Source organism: Carlito syrichta, unplaced genomic scaffold (genome assembly GCF_000164805.1).
Source record: "Carlito syrichta isolate Samal-C Ts95f unplaced genomic scaffold, Tarsius_syrichta-2.0.1 Scaffold313429, whole genome shotgun sequence".
Taxonomy (NCBI): domain Eukaryota; kingdom Metazoa; phylum Chordata; class Mammalia; order Primates; family Tarsiidae; genus Carlito; species Carlito syrichta.
Genome location: NW_007257525.1, coordinates 335 through 19,803, shown reverse-complemented (window position 1 = coordinate 19,803; position 19,469 = coordinate 335). Strand labels below are relative to the sequence as shown.

Here is a 19,469-nt window from a genome sequence, read left to right as displayed (position 1 = left end):
AAAAAAAAGAAAGAAAGAAGGAAGGAAGGAAGGAAGGAAGGAAGAAAGGAAGAAAGAAAGAAAGAAAGCATTCGTGTACTTTTAGGACTGTCAAGGGATATTCGAGAGGGACAGCATTTATCAAACCTCTAGTCAATGATCCTTTCCAGACTAGAATTCACAGAACAAAGAAAACAGGGAATAAAAGGTTGTGAAATTAACTTGCAATGAAAAGCAAGAGGAATTTCTGTTAGCAGTAACCATATTCTTTTTTTTTTTTTAAACCAAACTTTTTTTAGAGTTGTGGGGTACAAGTAAGGATTTGCTACATATATAGGCTGCATGCAGGTGAAATTTGGGCTTCCGGCAGGCCTTCACACCCCCTGGTTGTGGACCAGTTACCAACTGTGTTGCCACACGCCCGGCCTCCTCTCCTAGCAGTGCCCAGTGGCCACCGATCCCGCCCTTGTGCTAAGGTGACTAGGGTTCAGGGCCCACTTATGAGTGAGAACATGTGGTCTTCAGTTCTTTATTTCTGTGGTGGTTCACTTAGTATGATGTTAAGGCCATGATTTAACTGTTACCCCAAGTCAAAACTGTAGGAAAGTTCGACAGATGGCAGTCTTCAGTTTAAACATTTGATATGCTGGTACCTGCTTCACCCCATCTTCTGACTGTTGCAAACCTGTACTGTTTTGATATGGCAGCTACTAAATACGTGTAGCTTGTACAATTTTAATTAATTCACATTAGGAAGAGTGGGGTTTTGGGAGGTTTTGGTTAAACGACACAAAATTTCAATTAGACAAGAGGAATAAGTGCAAAGGATCTAGTATACATCATGGTGAATATAGTTAGTAATATGTTGTATGCCTGAAAATTGCTAAGAGTGATTTTAAGTGTTCTCACCACACCATAAAAAAATAAGTATATAAGGTAGTGCATATGTTAATTAGCTTGATTTACCCATCCCATAATGTATACATATATCAAAATATCATGTTTCCACACCATAAATATATTCAGCTTTACCTGTCAATTTAAAATGATAAAAATAAAGTTAAAAAAAAATAATGAATTGATCTCTTAGTCACATTAGTCATACTTTAAATATTCAACAGTCTCGTAAGACTGGTGGCTTTTGTATTGGACAACACAAATATACAACATGTCCATCCTTATAGAATATTCCATTGACTGATACGGTACTTTATCATCATCCCCATTTCTGGTGTTTTTTATTTGTTTTTGTTGTGGAGAAGTGGGATCTTGCTATGTTGCCCAGGCCGGTCTTGAACTCCTGGCCTGAAATGATCTTCCCACCTTGACCTAACAAAGTGCTGGGATACAGGTGTAAACCACCATGCCCAGTCTGCAATTCTGATATTTAGATCCCAGAAAAACTCATCCTAACACACACACACACACACACACACACACACACACACACACAGAAACCTTTAATAATACCTTATTCCAAAAGTTTAAAAAAGAAGGCCTCATCTGAACTAAAGAGAAGTGATCTGCTGTCAGCCTGGACCAAGGGTAGGGGGAGGGGACAGAGAAGGGAAGACAGAGTTGGCGAAGTCTTCACAAGCATCAGAGAAAACAGGGTGTTCCAGGGACAGATAATTGTGGATTGTTCATGCATTTGCTTTCCTCTGACTTGAGGAAATTATAAAGAACCAGTTAATTTATTCTGAGAAAGAAAAAGCTGAAGAACATTAATAAGCCATCAACCGAGACCGTGACCAATGCGTTTCTCCTTTGCTTGTGGAAGACTATTCAGACTCAAAAGGTTAAAAGCCACTGGCGTTTGTTTCAAACAGATCTTGGGAACTCTCTTTTTTGCTTTATTAGTTTGAAAAATTAGAACACACTGATTTGTATGGGATCATTGGTTGTTTGACCCAGATGAGGGTGAGAATAACTTGTTGTCCCAGAAAAGGAGAGGGTTGTCCCAGGAAAAGGGCCCCTGCAGGTGTGGGGCCTTGGACCAAGTGACTTGTACTCAGCATCTTATTTTACCCTCCACCACCCCGGGACTTGAAGGGGCCAACTTTACCATTATCACCTCCAGTTTTCTGATCAGAAAACTGGGTTTTAAAGCAGCAGGATATCTTGCCTAAACTCCTAAATGGTGGACTTGGGTTTTGAAAACTGATATTCATAGCTCTGTAGCTCATGGTTTTTCTGTCTTCTTTTTTTCTTTTTAAAGGTATGTGTTCCCTAATCCTCTCCCAAAGACAATTTCTACTCTAAATTTGGATTGTCATGCCTTTGCTTTTCATTATAGTTTTACTATGTTTGTAACCCGAAAAACCGTATTGTTGAGTTATACATCTTTTTCTACTTTACGTCAATGGCATTGCCTGTATGACTTCTTCTATAATTTGCCCTTTCACTCAGCATTGCTGAGGGTTTAGAGTATCCTGAATTTTTACACACTTCTGATGGGAATGTAAATTGGGACAATGGGCTTTGGATAACATTTGGATAATATTTACTATGAATGAAGATGGTCATTCCTAAGCACCCAGACATCTCATTTTAGTTTTATACCCCTGAGAAGCTGCTAGGATTTGTGTACGAGGAGACATACGAGAATATTCCTTGCAGAATTGTTTATGATAGCAAAAAACTAGAAACAGACCAAGTGTTTACCAACAGTAGAATGGATAAACTGTGGTGCATTCATGCTATTGAATAGATCACTGTGCTGCAAAGAAAATAAATGAACTTGACCTACGTGCATTAACCTGTATGAATCTCAGAAACACAGCAAGTCTGGGACTGTTGCCGTAACCCTGAGCCACCCCTTTCCTGACCCCAAGACCTGACAAGTCACCAGGTGCCAAGATATATTCCTATGTGATGTGATACAGCATGTAGGTGTCACCAGGAAATAAACCTCTGATAGGCTGATAGGTCGGTCATTTGCAGGAGCTGCAGCTGCTGGGTAGATATTTACCCTTGATGAGGTGTCTAAATCCTTTCCACCGGACAGCAGCAAGTCCATGAAGGAATGAGAAGTACCACTGACTAGTCTGTGCAGAGATAGGAGTTAGGGAAGATGGAAGTGGACAGTGCCTAGGGGTGGACCTAGCACGGTGCCTGTTGTTAAGTATTTGCTAAATGAGTATATTGATGAAATGAATTAAACACACTACCAGCTTACTTAGGAATACTGGTTCCCTTTCCATTCATTTGTTCATTTGTTGATTCTTTCTTCATCAAGCATGTGTTGAACACCTAATAGATGCTTAGCATTATGATGGGGTATGAGAGTGAACACTATGGTTTCTGCCCTCATATGGCTCAAATCTATAGATAGGGCCAAGGAGACACCAAGTGTGTCTGACCAAATATATAGTATTTCTGGGTATTTTAGGCAAAGGAAAAAAATATATGCAAAGAAATGGAGATATTTCAAAGCCTGCCTTGGCTTAGGGAAGAGAGAGTAGATCTGTCTGACTGCTAAAAGGTAAACGAAAATGGTGGTGCTTGGGACTGGAAGGAAGACACATAGGTGGGCCTTGTGGTATTATCTGTGTGGCATTGGAAGTTTATTCTGTGGACAGTGGGGAGTGTCTAAGCACTAGGTTTTGGGGACATCCTGGGCCTAAACAATATGGACGCTAATAAACAAATCGGTGAATTCTAATGAACAGCATACATTTACAACTCTTGTATACAAATACAATTACTTGTTACAAATTCATTGATTAAGAAGTATGTATTGCTGTTTTCACTAGGTAATGTTCTGAATAGTAATAGAAGCTTGATGTACTAAACAAGACGATAATATAATAACAGTCCAAATAACTGCAGTTTCCCTGTGACACTTCTTTTTTTTTTTTTTTTTTTTAGTAGAAATCTCTGTTACCTAGGCTGGAGTGCAGTGGCACATTCATGACTACTGCAGTCTGGATGTGCTGGACTCAGGCGATCCTTCTTTTTCAACCTTCTAAGTAGCTAGAACCTCAGGTGTACACCACCATACCCAGCTAATTTTTTGATTTATTGTAGAGGTGAGGTCTTGCCAAGTTGCCCAGGCTGGTCTTGAGCTCTTGGGCTCAGGCAATCCTCTTGCCTCTGCCTCCCAAAATGCTGGGATTATAGACGTGAGCCACCACATCTGGCTTTCCCTATGATATTTTTAATAGCTCAACATTCATTAAAGCTGTAAGCAGCTTAAAGATTCAAAATTTTGCATTTTAAATCCAAAACACTTTAAGATTTTTATCACAGGATTATACTGAGGGCCATGAATCTGTTCCAGTTTCCTTGGAAATAGCTACCTTGTTGGTTTATTTTGTTATTTTTATTTTTTATTGTTTGAGTCATAGTCTCACTCTGTTGCCCAGGCTGGAGTGCAGTGGCACATTCATGGCCACCCCAGCATTGACCTGCTGGGCTCCGGCGAGTCTTCCACCTCAGCCTTCCAAGTAACTGAAACTACAGGCATGTGCCACCACGCCCAGCTAATTTTTTGATTTATCATAAAGACCCGGTCTCACCATATTGTCCAGGCTGGTCTCGAACCTGTGGCCTCAGGCAGTACTCTCGCCTTTGCTTCCCAAAGTGCTGGGATGACAGGCTTGAGCTGCTACACCAAGCTAAACTTTTAGTCTTACTTATTTTATTTTTTTAAATTTTTTATTTTTTAAGTCAGGATCTCACCCTGTTACCCAGGCTGGAATGCATTGGCACAATCACAGCTCACTGTAGCCTTGACCTCCCAGACTCAGGTAATTCTCTCACTTCAGCCTCCTGAGTAGCAAGGACTACAGGCGTGCGCCATCATGGCTGACTAATTTTTTTAGTTTTTGTAGAGGTGTAGTATTGCTGTGTTGCCCAGCCTGGTCTCGAACTCCTGGCCCCAAGCAATTCTCCCACCTTGGCCTCCCAAAGTACTGGGATTAATGGTGTGAGCTACCATGCCCAGCCTGGTTTATTCCTTCAAAGAACTGTAGGGAAGCTTGTATAATAGAGTAGCAAGAATATGTTCTTTGGAATCGCCTAAATCTGTAATAAAATTCTATTTTTGCCTCTCCTAAGACAAGTAATTTAATTTGTCTCAAGTGATAAAGCCTCAGTTACCTCATCTAAAAAATGGAAAAAATCAGCCAGGCATGGTGGCTCATACCTATAATCTCAACATGCTGGGAGGCCAAGGAGGAAGGATCCCTTGAGCCCAGGAGCTTGAGACCAGTCTAGGCAACATAGCGAGACCTCATCTCTACAAATAATAATAATAATAAAATTTTTTTTTGGAGTTGGAGTCTCACTCTGTTACCCAGACTGGAGTGCAGTGGCCGTTCCCAGCCACTGCAACCTCGACCTGCTGGCCTCCGGTGATCCTTCCTCCTCAACCTTCCAAGTAGCTGGAACTACAGGCGCGTACCACCACACCCGGCTAGTTTTGAATTATTGTAGAGATGAGGTCTCACCAAGTTGCCCAAGCAGGTCTCGACCCCGCGGGCACAGGCAATTCACTCACCTCGGCCTCCCAAAGCGCTGGGATTACAGGCTGAGCCACCGAGCCCAGCCAATAATAAAAAATTTAAAATGGAAAAAATAAAAGCTACAGTGCAGTCGTGATGTTGAAATATACATGGATATGTTTCTTTTTCCCTCTAAACCTACTCACACATAGATAGTGATAAGGTGTGAGTTAAGCATGACACAAATTAGAGGTAGAGAGGTTACATAGGAGTGCTTTTTAGGTTTACTTTTTATGACTATAATACCATTATTTGAGAAATGTGTTTCAGGCAGATGCTCTTTTAAGTTCTTTTGCATTCATGGTTAATTTTTTTCTCTTTGAAAAAAATGAAAGATCATACAGTTTTATCTGGCTTAGATAGGCGACAGTAAATTAAATGAACATATAAGTCACATCTTGAATTAATCTTTCTCCAGAGTAATTATCGTTTCTAAAGAATTCTGTAACTGTGTCCTGAAACGGTCTGAGTTGCTCCTTCTAATCGATGTCTAACGCTGATGGTTTGTGGTTGTTCTTCCCAGTTGACCTGTTAGGCTTGTTAAATTGGCGTTCCAACGCCCAGAACATTAAACACAACCTCAAGAAGTTAATGGAGGTGGATGGAGGAGAGATCGTTAAGGTATGTTTATACATTCCATCGTTAGAAATATACCTCCTCTGTGATTAGTCCGGCATTTTGAATGAGACCATTATTATAAAACTGATCTACATTGCTCTGCAAATGTGCTGATTTTTAAGAAAATGCTATTTTTAAACCTACTCTGTGGAAACCAAGTTGTCACCGAGTTTCTGCAGTGTGGAGCTGAATGTAGTCACCCAAGTAACCTCTCTGTTTTTCTTATCTTCAGTTTTTGCAAGATACCCTAGATGCACTTTTTAACATAATGATGGAAATGTCAGACAATGAGACATACGACTTCCTTGTGTTTGATGCACTGGTAAGCAGCTCAGCATATTAACTGTTTTATTCTTGCAACTATGTAACGTTCAGTCTTTCACTATCACATGTAATTGTGATAAATAACCTCCCGCATCAGTATTTGTTTGCATCTCTCTGGTTATTTCTTTAGGCTATATTCCTAGAAGTAAAATTAGAAACAAATGACACATATCCCAGACCTTTATATCTTTGTTTCCTGTTAGAGCTCATTTTTTTGATACAGTTCCACTTTCTCATTAGAGAAAAGAAGGTGTTTTATTATGGTAGAAATCCGGAACCACTCTGACTCCCTTTTCTGTTGCCTAGTCATAAACCAGAAGGTACCATTAACAAAGATGATGTTGCATGTTGTGTGCGTGTTTGTATATTCATGCAGGGGAGCCTGAATTCTCAATTGGGGGATGAGTCTTAGTCTCATTGGGTACAGTATGCAACCCAGCAGACAACTGAAATTGTCACACAGAGTACGTAAATGTACAGCCCATTCCAAGAACTGAAGTCAGAGCAGGGAAAAGTGACATCAGAATCTAAGATGGCAAGACTGGGTAGTGGAGGGGAGGAAGCTGAAAGGTCTAAACCAGGCATCCTTTTCTTCTTGTTAAAATAAAGTTCAGGGCAGGATGTTACCTGAATGTTGCAGTTGAAGAGGAAGGAAGGTCAGTTGCAGCTTTAGGTGACTCACCAGCCTAGGGAAGTGGGCTTAGGAAGTGGTCAGGGCATTAAAGCTCAGGGTGTAAGATAAGGAGAGGAAATGCCACCTGGCTGAACTCAAACCCAGTCAGGCTCAGGTCTATGGGAAAGAGAGACTGTGGTTAGGGACCCTGTGTGACAAGGTCTGGAGACAAATTCCTGTAGGCCAGTGCGGCTGGCAATGGGTATATATGGAAACCCCAAGTGCCCTTTTCTTTGGACTCTTCTGACATAAGTAGGAGCAATCTGGGTTGTTGGTAGGTTATAGGCCTAGCAGCAATGCAAGGTAGCATAGGAGGGGAAAATTGGGAGACCAAACTCAATAAAGTTCAGTTGTTGGGGCCGCTCATACACTACCTATGGAAAAAAATGTCATGGCATGTTTTATTAGTTGCATCCTTGGACTAGAGAGAACCCCTTTGGAGCTCCCTTCCTCCTGCCCCATGTTCTTCCCTGACGTAGGTTACCTGTGCACTGGCTACCCTCTCTTTGAGATTGAGACAGTTGGCTCCCCGAGGTCAGGGACACTGGCTTGAATTGGTGTCTCCACAGCATCTAGGCTAGTGCCTGACACATGATAGTCTCGCCATCTGTGTTAAGTAAATGTAAACCCCAAGACTTGACTTCAGCGCTGGAATAGTCGCATGGGAGTGCCACAAAAATGACCAGAAGAAAAAAGAAGGCACCGAGGTGTTCAACTCCAGCTTGTTGAAAGAATTGCCTGGGGTGGTGCTGTGCTGCTATTTCTGTTTTTCGCTTTTGGCAGGTGTTTATTATTTCACTGATAGGAGACATCAAGTTCCAGCATTTTAATCCAGTACTTGAAACCTACATTTACAAGCACTTCAGTGCCACTTTGGCGTACGTGTAAGTAGGATCCAAGGGAACTGCGTGTGGTTGGACTATTGGGTTTGTCCTCGTGGGGCTGGATTGTTGAGAAACGAGAGAGGTTTGTGTCCAATAAATGTCTGTAAGTGTGGAACTTAACGCTGAGCTTCCTGGTGAGATGAGGGAACCACCTAAGTATTCTGACCCTAGAAAAGAAGTCAAGTTCAGGTCCTTCCCTATATCTCACTAAGAATCCAGAATATACAGATGAGGAGTCAGAGCTAGTTAGGAGCATAATAAGGACGGATAACCAAACTCAGGCTCTTAGGAACTGCCTGTCGGTAGGATGGGCCTGAGGCACCAAGGGGATCAAACAGTGAATTGACCAAGACCAAGCCCAGTAGAAAAAGAAGTCATGCCCTCAACCCTATGCCATATGTGCTTGGTAAAATTCATTACTTACAGGATATGAGAGGACTGAATTGTCCTGTCTTTGGCAGAAGAGAGAGTGGTCGCTACCTTTTCCATTGCGCAGGCTTCCTTCTGTCTTGGGCCTATGAGCCCCTGACTAAAGAAAGCAACTCATGTCTGTTCTGCACTTTGCCCTGGAGTGCCCAGCTCCCCATGGCATTGTCTGTGCCTGTCACCCCACCCCCTCACATTCCAGTCACTGTGCAGAGCAATATGATCAATAGCAATAGAAATGAAGCTGGATCGGTAAATGATCTTTCTGGACAGTGGCTTCTGCCAGATCAGGTCGATTGCTGCCGCTGGCCTGTCATTAGATACTCTGGCAATAGGTGTCTTTCTTGGTAGCTTCACGTTCCAAGTGGGCGGTAGCTACAAGTGAGGACGTCTTGTCACTGGATTTTAATTACACTGAGCCCTATATGGCGCTCCAGGTGGTAATTAATCTGGGTTGATTTGCAACTGTGTTTCCTTTAGATTTTTTTTTCTAATTCTGGGAAAGCTTAGAGATTCCCAGAAGGAAACTTTAAAATATCAGTACTCTCAAAAGTGCATGTTAGCACACCATCCCTAGCCCCAAAACTCTGGAAAGACAAAAGAATAAGCTGAAATTTCAGAATGGTTTTATCTGTTGAAATGTTCAGAACCATGAGTTTTAGAGAGTCAGATTGAACTCTTCTTCCTGCACTCAATGAAGTTTCCGTCTGGCTCCATATTTATGGATTCCCAAGGGTTTGGGCAGAATGGAAGGACTTAGGCTTCAACTATGGTGACTGTTTGTGGCAGGCATAATCCCTCCCTTACACAGCAACTGAAGATGTCTGTACTGCACGCCAGAGATTAAAATATTCTTCTGATTTAGATCACTTCAACACTTTCTTAACCATTCTGTGTAAACCCACGGGGGGAAAGAAACCTTCCAGAATTTCTAAGCAAAAAGGTAGCTCCAAACATGGCTGCAGATGAGGAAACTAAATTGGAAAATAATTTATTTCCCTGTTCATGGCATATTCTAGAATATATCATTAGAGTTATGACTTCTACTTCCAATGCCAAGTTGTCTTCTTATATAGCTTATCCCAAGTACCCTGTTGCCCATTGCCTTAATTTTTCTCTTACCCTTTTAAGGAAACTCTCCAAGGTACTGAACTTTTACGTGGCTAATGCAGACGATGCCAGCAAGACAGAATTGCTTTTTGCTGCTTTGAAAGCCTTGAAGTACTTGTTTAGATTCATCATTCAATCTCGAGTGCTTTACTTGAGGTAATGGTAACTGCAGTAAGGCGTTTACACTCGGCTGGGCTCGGTGGCTCACCCTGTAATCCCAGCGGCTTGGGAGGCTGAGGTGAGTGGATTGCCTGAGCCCGCGGGGTTTGAGATCAGCCTGGGAAACTTGGTGAGACCTCATCTCTACAATAAATCAAAAATTAGCTAGGCGTGGTAATGCATGCCTGTAGCTCCAGCTACTTGGAAGGCTGAGGTGGAAGGATCGCCGGAGCCCAGCAGGTCGAGGCTGCAGTGGCCGGGAGCGGCCACTGCACTCCAGTCTGGGTGACAGAGTGAGACTCCAACTCAAAAACAAAAACAAAATAAAAATGTTTGATGACTTAAATATGCAGCTGACTGAGTGGCTACTTCTCTTTCGCTAGTGTTAATAGAATCGAGCAGTGTTTTCCCAGCACATGCCTTATGCACAGTCTCTGTATTCTCATTTTTATCAGAAGACCTTCTTTTAAAGGTAGTTTATTGTATTTTTTTTTTTGAGTTGGAGTCTCACACTGTCGCCCAGGCTGGAGTGCAGTGGCACACTCACAGCTACCCCAGCATTGACCTGCTGGGCTCCAGCGATCCTTCCGCCTTAGCCTTCCAAGTAGCTGGAACTATAGGCTCACGCTATCATGCCCGGCTAATTTTTGATGTATTGTAGAGATGAGGTCTCACCAAGTTGCCTGGGCTGATCTTGAATCTGCCGGCTCAGGCAATCCACTTGCCTCGGCCTCCCAAAGTCCTGGGATTACAGGCTGAGCCACCAAACCCGGCCTGTATTTTAAAATTATATTACATTTCTACATATTCAGGATTGTTGGGGCATGGAGTGTTCTATTGAAGGAACATTCCCTTACCAAAAATGTTTTGGGATCATAAACCCTGATGTCCAATACTCAAAATCATCATCAAACCACAGAAAGAAAAACTTAATGAGTGAAATTAAAATGCACTTTTCTGTTGATGATTCACTAGATCAGTTGCCCTTTATAGTATCAAAGCACAGCAGGGCTCTCATTCTAGACTCAGGATGAAAACTGTGTAAAATGAAAGATGAGAGTGGTCAAGGATCCCCTGACATTAGCTACGAGTTGCTTCTTTGAACTTGACCCCTGACGGCCTGCTTATGGTTACTTTTTCCTTGATATTTTCTCATGAAAGTAGGATGTGAGTGGAAAGGAGACTGGCAGACTACATTCTCCAGTTGCTTAGATTTGATGGACATGTCAGTGTACCCTGTCCGGGTTTGCAGTGGGATGTCACCTGGCGCCCCCTCCCCTGTTGCTCTTACCAGAGCTGAAATCTCCCTTATGAGCTCAGTACCTGGCTGGAGTTTAACTCTTTGTTTGTTAGACACGAAGAGGAAATTATAAATTGCCCACAATACAACATTAAGGAATTTGATTTTAATCCCCCAGTCTCATATTAGCCTCTTTAAAAAAAAATGTAAGTCAGCCAGGCTCGGTGGCTCAGCCTGTAATCCTGCACCTTGGGAGGCTGAGTTGAGTGGATTGCCTGAGCCCGCGGGTTTGAGATCCGCCTGGGCAACTTGGTGAGACCTCATTTCTACAATAAATAAAAAATTAGCCTGGTGCACGCACCTGTAGTTCCAGCTACTTGGAAGGCTGAGGCGGAAGGATCTCCGGAGCCCAGCATGTCAAGGCTGCGGTAGCCAAGGGGGGCCACTGCACTTTAGTCTGGGCGATAGAGTGAGGCTCCAACTCAAAAAAAAAAATGTAAGTCACATACTTAGAGTGCCAGGTGTTGTGTTGGTACAGGGATCTCAGAGCTTGTGGACCCCATGGTGATCAGAAAGGCAGTCCGAACTGTACAGAGAAGGCCTCTCCGGTAGGTGGCTTTGTGTGAGCGGAGACTCAAAGATGAGGAAATAGTTTGAGAGATATCAGGGCAGGGTAGTCGGGGAGCAGGACCTGCCAAGTGCAAGGGCTCTGTGGGGCACCAAGCATGGCTTGTGTGACAAGTAATGAGAATCCAGTGTCACTGGAGCATAAAGGACAGAGAGAGAACAGGAGTGTCAGACAAATGACAAACTGGTGGGTGGAGCCTTGTGGGCCAAAGTGAGGAGCTTGGATTTTATCCCAAGTATGGTGGGAAGCCATTGGGGAATTTCAATTAGAGAAGTAATAAAGCCCAGCTTACATTTTAAATGAGCATTTCGTCTCCTGTGTGGAATATGAGTGATCGAAGGCTGAGAATGGAAGCCAGTGGTCTCTTGGCAGGCTGTTGTAGTTCAAGTGTGAGTTCTGCTGCTCTATCTTGGATGCAGATGGAGATACTGGGCTGATTTGGAAGGACGAGCCAATGAGACTTTACTGTTGGATTTGATAGGGCGGTGAGAGAAAGGGAAGAATCACAGATGACTTCTAGGTCTGGGGTGGATTGTCGTGCTGTTTGCCAGAAGTTGAAATACTGGGAATTGAACAGGAAAATCAAGCGAGTCCTGTTTTAGGTATGTTAATTTAGAGATACTTGAAGACTAAATTGCAAATAAAGTTATTTTCTAGTTCTGTAAAATGGATGAATTTAGAATTACCAACAACCTTCTAACTGATTAATTTTCTCATTGTAGTTCATTTTGGGTGCCATGTAAGTTAGAGGTGAGTGGTGGAGACTAATTTAAATGTGTTGTGTTTGGGTATGTGCATAAAATCTGAATTCAAACCATCCTGTTTTCTTGACCAGTTGGTGGTAGAATTGTCACCCATTGTGTATGCACATTTACTACTCATGGGGACCTTTGTGTTTCTGGGATATTGGCCAAAGACCTCTTGATTTCTACATCTGAGAAAGAACCACCCTTGTGTTGGTGGACAAATCCTGTGGAGACAAGCAGAACTCTTTCATCAAAGCAAGCATGTGTCTTGTGTCCTGGGAGGTCTCATCGTAGACCAGGTCAGCATCAGCGTGGGCAGTTCAGTGGAGAGCATGGAGACTCATATTTTTGTAGGCTTGGTTGGGTTCAGAACTTTTCGGGGTTGAAGAGCTTCTCTAACCATTGTGTGAATCCTCAGCTCAAGTGATTGGGTTTAATTAGGTGAGACGGACTGATTGGGGGGAGATATTGAAGGAGAAGAGGGGAAAGGAAAGAAGGATGCCAGATGACAGAATGTGGCAAGTGTGGTATGTCCAGGAAGTTCGCTGGAGCGAGTCCCCTGCTTATTGGATTTCCTGTTGATAAGCTGAGAGAGGCGGGCTCACCTGTTACCACAGCAACCTGCTGCTACCCTCTCCTGTCTGCTGGAAATGCCCACACGCCACTAGGATGGAGAACATCACTGAGACTGTGGCCCTCCAGGCAGCTTCAGAGAAATTCCTCTCAACTGGCTGATCAGAGTTGACCAACTGGAGAGCTCTGTGTTAGGGCTTTGTTTACGAGTTGCCACCCTGCTCTTGTCCAGGTGGTCATATCTTGACAGACCATTGGGCTGATTCCAAGTCCCCTTGAAAACATCTTGGAGCACCCCCATGACATCTCTCTGCACGGTGGAACACTGAACCTCCAGCATTGTTTTTTGAGGCAACAAATCTATTTTAGAATTTCTTTTCTTTTCTCTTTTTTTTTTTTTTGAGTTGGAGTCTCACTCTATCTCCCAGACTGGAGTGCAGTGGCACATTCTCAGCCACCACAGCCTCACCCTGCTGGGCTCTGGCGAACCTTCCACCTCAGCCTTCCAAGGAGCTGGAACTACAGGCATGGGCTGCCATGCCTGGCTAATTTTTTATTTATTGTAGAGACAAGGTCTCGCCAAGTTGCCTGGGCTGGTCTCGAACCCGCGGCCTCAGGCAGTCCACTCACCTCGGCCTCCCGAAGTGCTGGGATGACATGCTGAGCCACCGAACCTGGCCTAGAATTTATTTTCAAGGTGCAAAATCTGACTGCTTCTCTCTTTTTCCTGTTAAGATTTTATGGCCAGAGTGAAGATGGAGATGAATTTAATAACTCAATCCGCCAGTTATTTCTCGCCTTCAATACACTGATGGACAGGCCTCTGGAGGAAGCTGTCAAGATCAAGGTCAGCAGGGCAACATCATGGTAACTCTTCTAAGGCTGTTGGTGTGGCAGTTCTGGGACAACTTAGAATAAGCCATCATGGGAGGGAAACAGAGCAAATCATGGTTCGTTGATACCTTATGAATTTCAGTATGACTTATAGAAAGCAAAAGAAAAAGCCCATGTTTAAACTTCTGTGGCCATTCGTATTTTCAAATGTCAGTTTGCAAGATAGCCCTTGAAAGTGTACTGAACCCTATTTGACCCTTTGGTTTCAGCATACATCTCAATGCTGTTACAGGTAACAATTTTTTTTCTTGGTTTTCCATTCTTCCCAGAAGCACAAAGTCGCCACCATCTTTTGTTATTTTGTTATTTGTTTTTTTGAGTTGGAGTCTCATTCTGTTGCCCAGGCTGGAGGGTAGTGGCACACTCATGGCCACCCCAGCATCCACCTGCTGGGCTCCGGCGACCCTGCTGCCTCATCCTTCCATGTAGCTGGAACTACAGGCGCATGCTACCATGCCCAGCTATTTTTTTGTTTATTGCGGAGTTGAGGTCTCGCCAAGTTGCCTGGGCTGGCCTCGAACCTGCGGGCTCAGGCAGTACACTTACCTGGGCCTCCCAAAGTGCTGGGATTACAGGCTGAGCCACCAAGCCCAGCTCATCTTTTGTTATTATCATTAATTTTTTTAAAATATGAGATACATAATCCCTGAAGACTCAAGTTTAAGCTGCTTTATTATTATTATTATTTTGAATTGGGGTCTCACTCTCTTACCCAGGCTGGAGTTCAGTGGCACAATTATGACCTACTGCAGCCTCAACTTCCTGGGCTCAGGCAGTCATTCCGTCTCAGCCTCCCAAGTAGCTGGGTCTACAGGTGTGCACTACCACACCTGGCTACTTTTTTTATTTCTTTTGTGGAGACAAGATGTCGCCATGTTGCCGAAGCTGATCTCGAACTCCTGTGCTCCGGTGATCCTCCCACCTCAGCCTCCTAAAGTGCTGAGATCATAGGTGTGAGCCACTGTGTCTGGTCTGGCACTTTATTGTTATTTATTCCTTGCTTTTTATGGCAAATTTGAGAGGGAGATGTGAAGAATTTAACTATCTAAGAATTTAGATAGAAAAATGAACTCCAAATGGACAGCACCTGCTGGCAGTATAAAAAAAAAAGCTACACCCCCTGCATTTTCAGGAAAAAGATGTTAGGAGATCACGTGTGGCAACACCAGCTTTTCTTTCTATTGTGAAGACATCTGTATCCTGTTCCCTATTTAAGTTTCAAATAGAGCCTTTTTTTTCTTGGGAATCAAGCAGTAAATTCTGGATTTGTCCTGCTTGGCAACTGAATTTGCCTTTGGTGTCTTTTCTTACAGGGGGCAGCTTTGAAGTACCTTCCTAGCATAATTAATGATGTCAAACTTGTGTTTGATCCTGCTGAGCTCAGGTAAATGGCAAAAATAAATAAATAGTTTCTTGACTTGAACAGAAAAGCAGCTTTCTTGCTTGACCGAACCCTGGGCTGACGCACATGGCTTTTAGTTTTCTAGCAAGTATTAACTGTACACCTTTTGTGCTCAGTTCTATAGAGAATATAAAAACATACAGAACCTGTTCTGAAAGAGGTTTGCATTTTCTCTGGGGAAGTAAGACATGCAGACATAAAATTAACTACAAAAGACAGTCCATAATAACATGCTTCCAACCCCATACCTAAGTATCCCAGGAATGCAGAGTCAGACTGTGATGCACATTAGCGTGGTGTTAGCCTGGAAAGGCATTTAGCACAAAGGCAGGTCTGGAAGGCGATGATGGACACAAATGTGCTTTGGTGGTGTATGCAGTCAGCTCCAAGGAGATGCTCCCTTATGGGCGAGGAGTACAGTCTCCCCGGCGCTGCCTAGACACAGCCTTTCAGGTCATCTGGGAGCTTTCCAGAGAAATCTCTCCATGCCCACATCTCAGAGTGGAGGAGAAAGGTTTGTAAAGATGCCTTCAACTTGGCGGAACGGAAACACTACTGGGGTTTCTCTTCCAGCGTGCTTTTCTGCAAGTTCATTCAGAGCATTCCTGACAACCAGTTAGTTCGCCAGAAACTTAACTGCATGACCAAGATCGTGGAGAGCAGTCTTTTTCGGCAAGCAGGTAAGTCTCCACCAGAAGCCGCTGTGTACCGAGATGACAGTCCCATGTCTTCTGCAGCCAACACTTGGTGTTTTTTTTTTTAATGTCACTGATGTCCTCGCCAGTTGTTTATTGGTATGTAAAGACCTGCTGGGAGACCGGTTTTAAGGAGAAACTGACATGAGCTCAGTATTTCAAAAAGTTCCTAAAAGAGCAAAAGCATGTGTTCTTTAATCTTTAATTGGAACAATCAGTAAGTGGTTCATTAACTAGAAAACTTTGTCCTTAAAAGAGGAATCTCAGGCTGGGTTTGATGGCTCAGCCTGTAATCCCAGCACTTTGGGAGGCCGAGGTGAGAGGATTGCCTGAGCCCACGGGTTTGAGACCCGCCTGGGCAACTTGGCGAGACCTCATCTCTACAATAAATCAAAAAGTTAGCTGGCCGTGGTGGCACGCGCCTGTAGTTCCGGCTACTTGGAAGCTGAGACGGAAGGATCACTGGAGCCCAGCAGGTCGAGGCTGTGGTGGCCAGGAGCATGCCACTGCCCTCCAACCTGGGTGACAGAGTGAGACTCCAACTCAAAAAATAAATAAATAAATAAAGGAACCTCAGAAAGTAACTGGCAAGCAGGAAAAAGCTGGTATTTTTAAACAAATTCATCTTCTTTGACCTATACTTACATTGCATAACCTCAAAATCCCAAAGGCAGGGAGGCAGTGGTGTCCTGGACCCCATAAGACCTGACTCAGGAGAGCTGGTTAGGCACATCTCTTGTCAACTCCACATTCTGTAATATCACATTAGTAACTGGAAATTGACCGTGATAGAAGTGCTTACACCAGGGAAATTGGCAGACACTAGAAAGCAAGGCTTTCCTTGGGGGGGTTGAGGTAAGGGGAGTCAGATTACCAGCATGCCACTGGTGAGGGGAGGGAGACATGGAGGGGAAAAAAACTCTCAGACTGATAAAATATTTTTAGTTCCTTAAGGACAGTCAAGCAGGCAACCACCCAATTTAAATCACTCTGCTCTTGTCCCAAAGCTGATATGAGGAGGAGGTCCAATACCTGGTCCTTCCCCATAGACCCGAGTTTCTAGAGTGGGCCAGCTGTGAGAACTTTACGGGGGGGGGGCTTTCACCAGTTCAGGAAGTCCCAGAGAGTGACCTCGTTGTATGTATGTATATTGCTGGGAAGTCTAAAGACCAGCAGGGCTTCTCAGAAATTGGACATGTTGAATGGATTGTTGGGAAAACTCCCTGACCTTGCCCTTGGCTAGTTATGTAGCTTTGGACAAATGCGCGACCTTCTGTAAGTCTCAGCTTCCATGTCTGTGGAAGGACTTGAACTAGTCATACCAGTAGATTCTTTTGGCCAGTTTTTTCTGACTCTATGAGTTTGCCCTTAGGAATTTTAAATGTTCCTGAATGTAGTTGGAGATGGAAGTAGTGAGTGCTTCAAAAAGCCAGTGAATGTTCTTAAGTAGAAAACAAAGTATTACTAAACCTCTCGATATGCTGTGATCATCTCTGCCTCTTAGGATGCAGAAAAGATAATTGAGACAATAAAGATGAGGTGTTTGAGCTTAAGAGCAAGCATGCACTAGATAGTTCTAATTAGAGAACGTGCGATCATTGTTAACAGTCATTTCTGGGCCAGGTGCAGTGGCTCACACCTGTAATCCCAGCACTTTGGAGGTTGAGGTGGGAGGACCACTTAACGACCAGGAGTTAGACCAGCCTGGCCGGCAGAGTGAGACCTTGTCTCTACAAAAAATAAAAAATAAAAACCAGTCATTTCTGTAGTGTCCAGGGTATCTGGACTCAGCATGAAAATGTGTTATAATATTGAAGATCCCTGTAAAAAGACATAATAGATTATCCCTTACTTTCTGTGATCCACGCACTTGCAAAGACGAGCAGAATATCTGTGAATTGTATTGAAATGTACCAGGGAAGCTCTATATTTATATGCATTTTATAGTAAATTTATTTCATGGTGAAAACATTTCTGAAAATGCACACGACTGCTTAGTTTCCTTAGTTTCTCATGACTTTGCTTGCAGGTGTTGGGTTGACATTTTTAAAAGCTAGATAAATTGTTAAATACTTTCAACATCTAAATCCTCACAATTGCCCATGGGAAGGTTTATTTTCTGAGTCTGCATAATCCAGATACAAGGGCAAAGTTCCATGCCTAAAACCGGGTGCACCTCAGTGGCCCGGAGGGGCTCCATCCGTGTGGGGCTGGTTCCAGAGCCCAGAGCTACTGGGGCAGCCCCCTGAGAGTTGCAGAAAGGAGACAGGCGTTTCAGCCTCTGCAGCGTGTGAGCTGTCTGCATTTTCTTTCCCAGAATGCAGAGAGGTGCTGCTGCCGCTGCTGACAGACCAGCTCAGCGGCCAGTTGGACGACAACTCCAGCAAGCCTGACCATGAGGCAAGCTCACAGCTTCTAAGCAACATCTTGGAGGTTCTGGACAGGAAGGATGTGGTGAGTCACGTCATGGCTGATGCAGCAGGGAGCTCACACCAGCTCCTTTGCACTGGACAGGAGTGTCTCCGTGGCCTTCCTAGTCTCTGCCAGTTTCACACCCGGGTATTGGGGCAGGTTGTGCCCATTTTTGAAGTGATCAGAGAGGCCAGAGCCCCCTGTGCAAATCTAGGTCCAGGAGAAGTCGGCTTACTCCTGGGCCCTTCCATTGGGTGATTTTCTGGCTCGTCTAATTTGCTCACCATTGAGATCCCTGTGAGTCCTCTTAAATTTGTAGGCCTGTGGAGACCTTCTGTTTTTCTACAGAAACCTCTGCCCTCTTCTCCTCTGGTGCCTGACAACCTGAGAGTTCTGAGCTGCTGAGACGTTCCCATTTTCATATTCTCTCTGGCACTGATGCTTTCTCTGGAATCTAGTGGAAATCGTGTTTTCTTTTCTTACTTTTTTTTTTTTGGAGTTGTAGTCTCACTCTGTCGCCCAGACTGGAGTACAGTGGCTGCTCCCGGCCACCGCAGCCTCGACCCGCTGGGCTCCGGCGATCCTTCCGCCTCAGCCTTCCAAGGAGCTGAAACTACAGGCGCACGCTACCACGCCCGGCTCGTTTTTGATTTATTGTAGGCCTCACCAAGTTGCCCAGGCGGGTCTCGAACCCAGGGGCTCAGGCAATCCACTCACCTCAACCTCCCAAGGCGCGGGATTACAGGCTGAGTCACCGAGCCCGGCTGCAATCGAGTTTTCTAATCTTGTCTCTTTCCTGTGACCTAGACCCCACCCTTCCCCAAACCATGGGGGCTAAACCTGCCTGGATTTCCTCAAGACAGCCCCCAGGCCTACTCACAGCCCACATGCAGGAGACCGGAGGACTTTGCAGAATGTGTTCCGTGGAGCCGTTGAGGGCTCAGAAAAAAATATATCTTGCCTCAAACCACAGTCACCACCCCACGGTGGCTGCCTGGCACAGGTGTTATCTCACAGAACAGGAAAACCACTGTTTTTGCCCAAGCCCTCTTACCAATATCTCTAGATTCTGTTCTGCCAGAGGAGCACTGTTATCTTTTCCCATAGCTGCATCCTTGGCTTGGCTGTCAGGGTCCTTGGCTTGGCCACAGCCTCACATTTTGCCTGCTCCTGGTTTTCCGGGGCATGTCTGCCTCTCT

At 44.2% G+C, this 19,469-nt stretch overlaps 1 protein-coding gene across 1 annotated transcript in view; it reads left to right on the top strand.

Annotated features, from left to right (window-relative positions):
• Window positions 1-19,206, top strand: part of LOC103272981 (dedicator of cytokinesis protein 5-like) — a 103,471-nt gene extending 84,265 nt beyond the window's left edge. The window contains exons 18-26 of the mRNA XM_008070452.2: window positions 6,010-6,107; window positions 6,337-6,426; window positions 7,885-7,985; window positions 9,543-9,677; window positions 13,603-13,714; window positions 15,075-15,145; window positions 15,737-15,843; window positions 18,176-18,417; window positions 19,078-19,206. Coding sequence (XP_008068643.1) covers window positions 6,010-6,107; window positions 6,337-6,426; window positions 7,885-7,985; window positions 9,543-9,677; window positions 13,603-13,714; window positions 15,075-15,145; window positions 15,737-15,843; window positions 18,176-18,417; window positions 19,078-19,206 — 1,085 coding nt within the window. The remainder of the gene's footprint in view (window positions 1-6,009; window positions 6,108-6,336; window positions 6,427-7,884; window positions 7,986-9,542; window positions 9,678-13,602; window positions 13,715-15,074; window positions 15,146-15,736; window positions 15,844-18,175; window positions 18,418-19,077) is intronic.
• The last annotated feature ends 263 nt before the right edge of the window (window positions 19,207-19,469 follow it).